This window comes from Centruroides sculpturatus, unplaced genomic scaffold (genome assembly GCF_000671375.1).
Source record: "Centruroides sculpturatus isolate CEXI.00-Female unplaced genomic scaffold, Cexi_2.0 scaffold128, whole genome shotgun sequence".
Classification (NCBI taxonomy): Eukaryota; Metazoa; Arthropoda; class Arachnida; order Scorpiones; family Buthidae; genus Centruroides; species Centruroides sculpturatus.
In genome coordinates this window covers 406,742-417,023 of record NW_019385268.1, presented here as the reverse complement: position 1 = coordinate 417,023, position 10,282 = coordinate 406,742, and the positions used below count along the sequence as shown (strand labels likewise).

Genomic DNA, 10,282 nt, shown 5'->3' with positions numbered 1-10,282 from the left:
TTATGAAAAAAATAGTGTGTCAAGAGGAACACAAGATGGCACTATTATTGCTAAAACGAACATGACAAATGGACCCCTTGTTTCCTTTTTCTTTTTATATTATATTTTCAAATTTTATGAGGAAAAATTAAAATTTTTATTTGGAACACTTTGGTCAAATGATATATCTATTGGAAATTATGAACATTGGAATTTTTTTTAGTTCAATAGATCTGTGCTCACATTCATATCTGACAGGCTGTAGCTGCCTCTGAATCTGCATATTAATAATACCAATATCATCTTTATTGTACAAAAAACACAAAAGTTTGTATGAATTTTATTTACAATAGCAACTCTGCAAGCAATAACTTTTGAATTTTTCATCATCAAAGAGACAGGGCATTTTTTTCTGATGGGTTAAATATATACAAAATTTATTAATGTTTTAAAATTATAAATTAGTATGATTATTTAAACTGATCTATATTCACAATATTTATCAATTCAATTTCAAAATAACTCAGGCAAAGTTTAACAAAGAACAACAAAAAAATAAACAAACACTTCCAAACTCAGGCTCAAAAGATAAATGGCAACTAGAATTTTTTAGCTTTGTTAATAGATCATAACAGTACTTACCTCTTTGGAGTAGCTACACTGACGCGAATGGGTCTCGAACCCACCACGTCTGCATTCTGCATCTCGACTAAAGCTGCCTGATATTCCATTTCACTTGTAAACCTCACAAAACCATAACCTTTACTAACTCCATCTTGATCCAATACAACTGATAAAAGGAAAAAATAATAAGTAAAATACTAGAAATATAAAATGTTCAAATAGATAAAGCACTATAAAACTTTTTACCTTTTGCTGCTTTGACAGATGGATATCTAGATGAAAAACAATTATACAATTCTAAATCATCCACTTCTGGAGTCAGATCTCCCACAAAGAGAGAATACTCTTTTCTAAAAATAGCAGGTAAACCAGAATAAATTGTCATTACTTCCTTTTAGAAATCAGACACATGACAAGTAAAATGTGTAAATTCTCATGACAAAACATTCTTTAAACATTTTTTCAACAAAACTAGCAATTTTATAATTACAATATAAGTGGCAAGTACTTTTTCTTACTTTAACTTATTTATTTTGGAACTTTACTATTACAGAGAAAATGTAGCAATAGATAAATTACAATCAACGAAAGTCAATACATGTTATGAGGCAATATTTTCACATTAAATACATATATAAGAATTTATGGATTTAAGCTTAATTATTATATTGACAGATAAAATATTAAATTCTATTAACAGAATTAAATTATTTACATTGTAAAAAAAATTTTCTAAAAATCCAGAACGTAATATAATTATTTTCAAAAAAATACATTGTAAAAATACAAAGAATTACAGACAATATGAATATGAATTCTTGTCTTTTCCTTCGCCCTCTTTCAACATCACTGGAACATGATCCACACAGCGGAGTCTAGAAAGGTCGACTCCACTGCGTGGATTATGTTCCTTGATGTTGAAAGAGGACAAAAGAAAAGACAAGAATTCATATTTGTATTGTCTGTAATACTTTGTATTTTTACAATGTATGTTTTGAAAATAATTAAATTAATGAAGAAACTATCAAAATTAAGTTTAAAACTGTATTAAAAGTACTCTGACAAATATATCATTTAGGAAACTGAATGATGCAAAACATCATAAAAACTTATGCTTATTTAATAAGCATAAATATGTTTACAATCTTTCTTAATGATAAAAATTATAATATTGTAGTAGTAATTAGTTAAAATATGGGAGGAGAAAAGTGTAAAGTTAGTTGTTAAAAATGATTAACTTCCAAAATTAATACCCCTCTTTTCCCATAAAAAACAATAAAATTACAAGGTAGCATGACATAGCATAATCTGACTAATCATCGCAAAGTTTTCTTTACTTTTGTGTATTTAGTCAACTTCAATTTAGCACCATCATTTGTTTGCCTAAGAAACTGACCCTAAATAATGTAGTAACAAACTGAAATCGCTCAAAACAATTAGAATATGTAATAATAAGGTCTATACAAGTTTAAATTTGAACCATATGATTTGGTGATATTTGCAACAGGGAATGTATAATTCAGTAACAATAGATACTAAATGTATCTAACATTTATGGGAAGAAAATCCATTCACACAAGTCTTTATTAGTTCTTTACAAGGGTAGTGCTGTATCAAGATTTGACTATTAGGAAAGTTTAAACTAGAAACAACACAATCAACATTTTATCTTGCTTTGGTTCATATTCACGTTTTTCAAATCAAGCCTAATTACACATTCATATATATCATCTTATATATACATAATTGCTAAATATCAGTAAAATTAATAAATCATTTTGACCTATCAACTCATTCTGTACTATTGAATGAAACAATTAAGATTTGTCTACAAAAATTTTAAACTTTCATAATTTAAATAATAGTAATTAACCATTGCTATATATTTTATAAATTAGGAAATATTTCATCTCTATCATTCTTATAATAAAAACAAATAAAATTTGCTTTTCAGATAGGATCTATATTTTATTATAAACACAAATTGTTTAAAACAAACATTTTACACAAAAAAAATTTTAAATAAACCACTTAGTCCACCACAATAATACTGTATACAGACACAGTATTATTGTGCCCCATTTTAATCAGTCATCTAAATATCACAAAAAATATGCATCTTATGAAAAAAATAGTGTGTCAAGAGGAACACAAGATGGCACTATTATTGCTAAAACGAACATGACAAATGGACCCCTTGTTTCCTTTTTCTTTTTATATTATATTTTCAAATTTTATGAGGAAAAATTAAAATTTTTATTTGGAACACTTTGGTCAAATGATATATCTATTGGAAATTATGAACATTGGAATTTTTTTTAGTTCAATAGATCTGTGCTCACATTCATATCTGACAGGCTGTAGCTGCCTCTGAATCTGCATATTAATAATACCAATATCATCTTTATTGTACAAAAAACACAAAAGTTTGTATGAATTTTATTTACAATAGCAACTCTGCAAGCAATAACTTTTGAATTTTTCATCTTGGTGCAATGCAGTGACTTGCTGATATAAATAAAATTTATATAAACTTCTGAATTTATTTTTTTTGTACAATAAAGATATTACTATTGCTATTATTTATTATTATTAATATACAGAGGTAGCTGAAGTATCAGATAAATGTGAATGCGCAAATTTCCATTTGAAATGTTTTAGTGACAGTAATGCCACCTACGAGGAAACAGAGCATCATCCCATATACCCTTTGATGAACATTTTTTTCAGACGATTCATTTTTTTGGGATATTTTGGACAACTGACTAAAATGGGAGAACTTGCCTATGATATAATTTAATGTTTAACAGAAACACGATTGACTTATCTAACATTTTAATATTTATCAATAAAATTTAATTCTTAAAGCAAGTTCTTTTTTATGTAACCTTCATTTTATAGCAATTGTTCTTTAATTGTCAGTGTAATTATCTTGTTATTAATTTGCAAAGTATCAAGATTTACATAAATTTCATTTCTGTAAATGCTTAATAATTTTTTTAAAACCAAATTAAAAACAGATCTTTAACTTGACAACAGCAAGATATATTTGAGAATTTATTATTATTCTTAATTTCATAATTGCATTTTTTTTAAATGTACAAAGTTGTGTGAATGGGAAAAAAATTTTTCATATCAGTACAACATACGTTTTAATACATCAACTAGAAAAATACCTACCTTAATACAGCAACAACTAACTGTGATAAAAAAAAAATGAAATCAAATGAGCAAAGAATTTTTTTAAAATTCACTGTAACTTTATTATATGATTTTACATTTTTAGTTCTTTTCTATATAAAACAAAATTGCTTCAGAATTTCTTCTTGATACCTGAAATAAATATTAATTTTGAATAAGAAAGTTAATTTGTGTTAAATCAGGAGATTTTTCTTCTACAAAAAGAATAAAATTTGAATTAATAAAAAAATATCATTCTAGTCACCATTCATTTCATTATGCCTGAGTTATTATTTTGAAATAATAAAATTAAAATGTTTTTTATATATCTTTTCACGTGAAAAAAAAATTTAGTTAAAAATAATATTGTGATGTATTAATAAAATAAATTGTGTAAAAAAATAGTTGAAAGTAAATATTTCAACGATTATAGTAAATTCTTAACAAAATTAAATTCAAATTTTAAAAATTATTTGAATGAACAAACATTCATACATAATAAAAGTATGATTTGAAGATTCTATACATATATGTCCAAAAACTATGAACTTTTTCATAGTTTTTGTTACATCTTGTGCTTTTATTATCAAACATGATTTCAGAATTTCAACAGTATAAAGCAGGGATGACCAAACCTTATCATGACAAGAGCCATACTCTGTATCAGAAATATGAGAATGCCTTATATATACTTAAAATACCATAGATAATACACTATACTAAATATCACTGTTACTTTACTGGTGCTTTAAGCTTTCAGTTGCCTATTGAAGATTAAGTTGTGACTTACACATACAATCTCTGTGTATATTACACTATGTGATAGTACACTACAGAAAACTAATAAAAAGCTATGTTTAAGTAGTAGGTACAAAGTTTATAAAAAGAAATTGTATAAGTATATAGAAACTGCAATAAGAGTCTAGAAGAGCTGCACATAGCTTGTGAGTTACTGTATATCCATGGTAGTCAGACTAACATTATATTATCACATGATTTTAGATACGAAATAAGAAGCCATGTACTGACAGTGGTGTGCTGTGACATTTGATAATAGGGAAGCTGTGTTTCTGTAAGAAGCCGACTTATAGGGGCAATCAGTTAATTGCACGTCGGGGTCCATTTGTATTTGTTCAATAAGCCAGTAAAATCCGTCCACTTATTTAAATGTATTTTTAATAGATTATCTGATGTACTTAGTAAATAAGCAAATAATAACCTCTGTTATTAGATTCAATAGATTCCCTATGCTCTCTAAATGCCAATTCTTGCTTTGATAAAAAACATATAATATATCTAAATTAATATATGTTATATCTATTAGCCGTAATTAAGTTATAATTCTCAATATTTATTTTATATTGTTTACTAATGTTAAATTCTATTCAGCTTTGATTTCCAAATTGCTTCAATTTTACAAGAGAATCGATGCGACATTTACAATTTTCATGTCTTTTGCCAGCTTTACTCAAATTATTTAAATCTTCAAAGCTGTTCTTATTCCACACACTAATTTTATTTGAAAATAGTAGGCAAGGCCAACAAAACAATTTTTTCATTTCTATGCATTCACAAAGCCATTTTATATCTTCATAAATTTTATTGTGAAAATGTCAGACAAATTTTTTTGTTGACATATTTATATTTAATTTAGGCATTGGTCTTTCTCTTTTAATAATGTTTTCTTTTTCATTATATGGTCTTGAGCCAAAACTTTTTAGAAATAAATTTTCAATATCACCATTACATTCTAAATTGCTAGCACCATGGGCTAGCTAATTTTAGCCCATGAAGGGCTAAAATTAAAAATAAACTTATAAAAAAACTTACTTGTTAAAATAAAATGTGTGATGGATATACGATTATACATACCTGGTACAAAATATTCAATTGTATGAATATACTTTTAAAGAAAATTATAAATAAATATAGTTTTGCGAAGAAACGTACATAAAAATAACATAAAATAGTCTTTACTTTTTAAATATTAAAACAATCCACCTAGTTAAAATTGCTCCCTACCAGTGGCTCATGGATGGAATCAGAGNATATTTCAACGATTATAGTAAATTCTTAACAAAATTAAATTCAAATTTTAAAAATTATTTGAATGAACAAACATTCATACATAATAAAAGTATGATTTGAAGATTCTATACATATATGTCCAAAAACTATGAACTTTTTCATAGTTTTTGTTACATCTTGTGCTTTTATTATCAAACATGATTTCAGAATTTCAACAGTATAAAGCAGGGATGACCAAACCTTATCATGACAAGAGCCATACTCTGTATCAGAAATATGAGAATGCCTTATATATACTTAAAATACCATAGATAATACACTATACTAAATATCACTGTTACTTTACTGGTGCTTTAAGCTTTCAGTTGCCTATTGAAGATTAAGTTGTGACTTACACATACAATCTCTGTGTATATTACACTATGTGATAGTACACTACAGAAAACTAATAAAAAGCTATGTTTAAGTAGTAGGTACAAAGTTTATAAAAAGAAATTGTATAAGTATATAGAAACTGCAATAAGAGTCTAGAAGAGCTGCACATAGCTTGTGAGTTACTGTATATCCATGGTAGTCAGACTAACATTATATTATCACATGATTTTAGATACGAAATAAGAAGCCATGTACTGACAGTGGTGTGCTGTGACATTTGATAATAGGGAAGCTGTGTTTCTGTAAGAAGCCGACTTATAGGGGCAATCAGTTAATTGCACGTCGGGGTCCATTTGTATTTGTTCAATAAGCCAGTAAAATCCGTCCACTTATTTAAATGTATTTTTAATAGATTATCTGATGTACTTAGTAAATAAGCAAATAATAACCTCTGTTATTAGATTCAATAGATTCCCTATGCTCTCTAAATGCCAATTCTTGCTTTGATAAAAAACATATAATATATCTAAATTAATATATGTTATATCTATTAGCCGTAATTAAGTTATAATTCTCAATATTTATTTTATATTGTTTACTAATGTTAAATTCTATTCAGCTTTGATTTCCAAATTGCTTCAATTTTACAAGAGAATCGATGCGACATTTACAATTTTCATGTCTTTTGCCAGCTTTACTCAAATTATTTAAATCTTCAAAGCTGTTCTTATTCCACACACTAATTTTATTTGAAAATAGTAGGCAAGGCCAACAAAACAATTTTTTCATTTCTATGCATTCACAAAGCCATTTTATATCTTCATAAATTTTATTGTGAAAATGTCAGACAAATTTTTTTGTTGACATATTTATATTTAATTTAGGCGTTGTCTTTCTCTTTTAAAAATGTTTTCTTTTTCATTATATGGTCTTGAGCCAAAATTCTTTTAAAATAAATTTTCAATATCACAATTATATTCTAAATCGCTAGCCACGAACTAAAATTAAAAATAAAATTATTAACTTACTTTGTAAAATAAAATGTGTGATGGATATACAATTATACATACCCAGTACAAAATATTCAATTGTATGAATATACTTTTACAGAAAATTATAATTAAATATAGTTTGTGAAGAAATGTACATAAAAATAACATAAAACATTCTTTACTTTTTAAATATTAAAACAATCCACTTAGTTAAAATTGTTCCCTACGAGTGGCTTCATGGATGGAATCAGAGATGATCTTGGAGGTATGCAGTGTGTGCATGCATGCCAAATCCCAAGGGTGCTGATACTGGTTAATGTCAAATACCTCTTTTGTCGCATCACTAGTATACCTCAAAAGACGCAACAGGGTTGTTGTAAATTTTAAACGTTTCTCACCATATCTGTAAAAATCTAAATTTGTCAAACTTAATAGTCATTTGTTTTCGGACCTGGACACCTGGTCCAGAAATTTTCAAAATTTATAACTTTTTGGTCACACTCGTTGAACTGGAAAAATTTCTGTCTTTATTATCTAACATTAGAAAGAAATCAGTCCCCACTGTACTCGGCTAGAGATTGGTTCAGTTAAGCTTTTAAGTAAAATTTCGGCTCTTTTATTTATGTCCCTAATCTCTTAATTATTTAACTACTTCTAAAGTACAAATAAGTCGAAAACGATTACTTTGTACTTGAATATTTGTTGTCTTGGGAAAGTACTGGAAAGACAAATTTTTATGACAATGGATACATAAACAGTAAATTTAAGAAAAATAAATTCTAGAGCTTTTTCTGTACCTTGTGCATCTCTCTCGTTCATTAAATTTAGTTGTAAATGATGCTACCAAAGTAACGGTTAATTTTTTAACACTGTACAAGAAACACGTTTTTTCGTGCATCCCCTTAAAGATGGACATACGAAATTGTAATATCACTGGTTTAACATTGAAATTCGTAAGTAATATAAGATGAGAGAGCAGAATAAAAATATCAAATATTTTAATGGATTTTTTAAAACTCCTGTCAGCTATACAGAACTATCATAAAAACATACCAGTAAATTCTTATCGGTTGGGTTAAATTATAAACCTACTCGTGATTCGTGTAATCGGGCAAGGCCAAATATCTAGCAGGCAGGTGGCTAACAGCCCAGAACCAGTCCTGGATAGAATCATTGGAAGCATTATATGTGTGTAGCTTCCACCAGCTAAACAGGTGAGATTGGTGCTCTATAAAGAGCATGTGCAAATGAGTATAATCTGGCTGTTTGGAAGTTGCACATAGCACTTCCATTCTGACACTGATATTTCAATATACAATAGCAATTTTATAGTTTTTTTCACATGTAGTATAGAAATTTGTGATAAGATACATTATGCGGTTATAATAAAATATTAATTTTAATTAATCCAAAATACATTAAAATATGAAAATAATTGCACAATATGTATTTATTTTTTAGAAAATACAAGGAAAGCGGCACTGACGACACGCCACTGACTGAATTTAATTCAAATTTTTTAATTTGCTATGTAAATATACATCTATTTTTATTCCAATAATAAATTTGTATATTAAATTGCTTATTTTATTTGGAAATTTTATTATAGTACATGCTTTTCTAACGAATTTTTAAAAATCTAATTCATTTTCATTCTCTTGCCAACACACACACACACAAAAAAAAAAAAAAAACAAAAAACTGATTTATCTTAATAAATTTTATATTTATGAAACTGCATCTAATATAGCCATACAAGGCGTTTGTCAAAAATCATCTCTCATTTACTAAAATATCAAATATTTTTGAATTTTAGACAGAATTAATAAAAATTGCTCAGGTCAATATTGTATTGTTGGTTAATCTACTCTCACCTTCAGTTTTGCCTCTGGCAACAGCCATTCACTTCAATGAATTTTCTGTTTATTATCTTAAAAATTTCTGTGAATACTTAACACACTGTTGTAACCATCCAGCAAAATTTCTTAGGTTTTCACTTGATATATCTACTAGGCTGCATGTTACTATTATCCACCTATAATACTTGTTTCTGTTACAGCATACTAGCATAGCCCAAAAAAATGTAATGTATCTGACAGACTAAAAATCCAAATCGAATAAACAATATTGTTTGTTGGATTTGGATACTTGATTTGGAATTGTTAGAATGGTGAATATTTATATTAGAAAAAATGCACCGATTGATACTGGACCAACTGTTAATAATGAGTAATCTATTGAACTAATAATAAAAGTAGCAATATGTGCATTATTAACACTGGCAATGTGAAACTAGTATTTTTATTTACAAAAATATATTAAAAAAACTCAGTAAAGCCAAACCCCATTTATACATTTCTCAAGAAAACTGAGAAAAATATACAAGTGAAGCTAGTTTTGAATTTCTTGCAGAGTGAATATAGTTATCACAAAAGTATGGCACAACACAAATTAACATTATATAACTGAATTTGCATGTGTAATTCTTAACAAAATAGTCTCAATTTACTGCATGTATAATACATTTGAAGAAAACATAATTTCACATGGAGTTTACTTTTCCTTTTAAGTTCTGTACTTTTAAAAACTTGGCAAATTTTTTTTTTTGTTTTTCGATGAATTTGTCACTACTCAGTGAAGTGAAACAATAAAGAGTCACTCTAAAGGTTAGCTCATACTGACAGCAAATAGTGAAAAAAAATAATAAAATAAACTGGCGGGAAATTTTTATTTGCTTAGTGAAATTGGTTTACACTACAAAATATGCAAAGTGAAAATGTTCAATGTGTTTGACTGGCAGAACGACTTGCTATACAGGAAAATGTCAGAAACAGTGTTATATGTTACTCTGCTTTTCCATTTGCTAGAGATTTGCTGTCGGTTAGAACTAACCCAAACTGAACACATAATTTGCTTTTTCACCTTTTTAATAATTGCTTTAATTTTTTCCATTTCAAAGTGAATAATGAATAAGCAATTGTATAAATGTAGAATATATAACTAAAATGTTCTATAACAGAGAAAGTACCCTGCAGAAAATTTGTAATGTAAAAGTGCAAAACATGTACAACCAAGAACCAAATTAACCTGCCGCATGTTTAAAT

The 10,282-nt window shown here is 27.2% G+C and overlaps 1 protein-coding gene across 1 annotated transcript in view; it reads right to left on the bottom strand.

Annotated features, from left to right (window-relative positions):
• Positions 1 to 438: 438 nt before the first annotated feature.
• LOC111636909 (tRNA selenocysteine 1-associated protein 1-like) overlaps positions 439 to 10,282 on the bottom strand; it is a 47,812-nt gene continuing 37,968 nt past the window's right edge. The window contains exons 6-7 of the mRNA XM_023382296.1: positions 850 to 953; positions 439 to 769 (exon numbers count right to left, since the gene is read on the bottom strand). Coding sequence (XP_023238064.1) covers positions 618 to 769; positions 850 to 953 — 256 coding nt within the window. The 3' untranslated portion in view covers positions 439 to 617. The remainder of the gene's footprint in view (positions 770 to 849; positions 954 to 10,282) is intronic.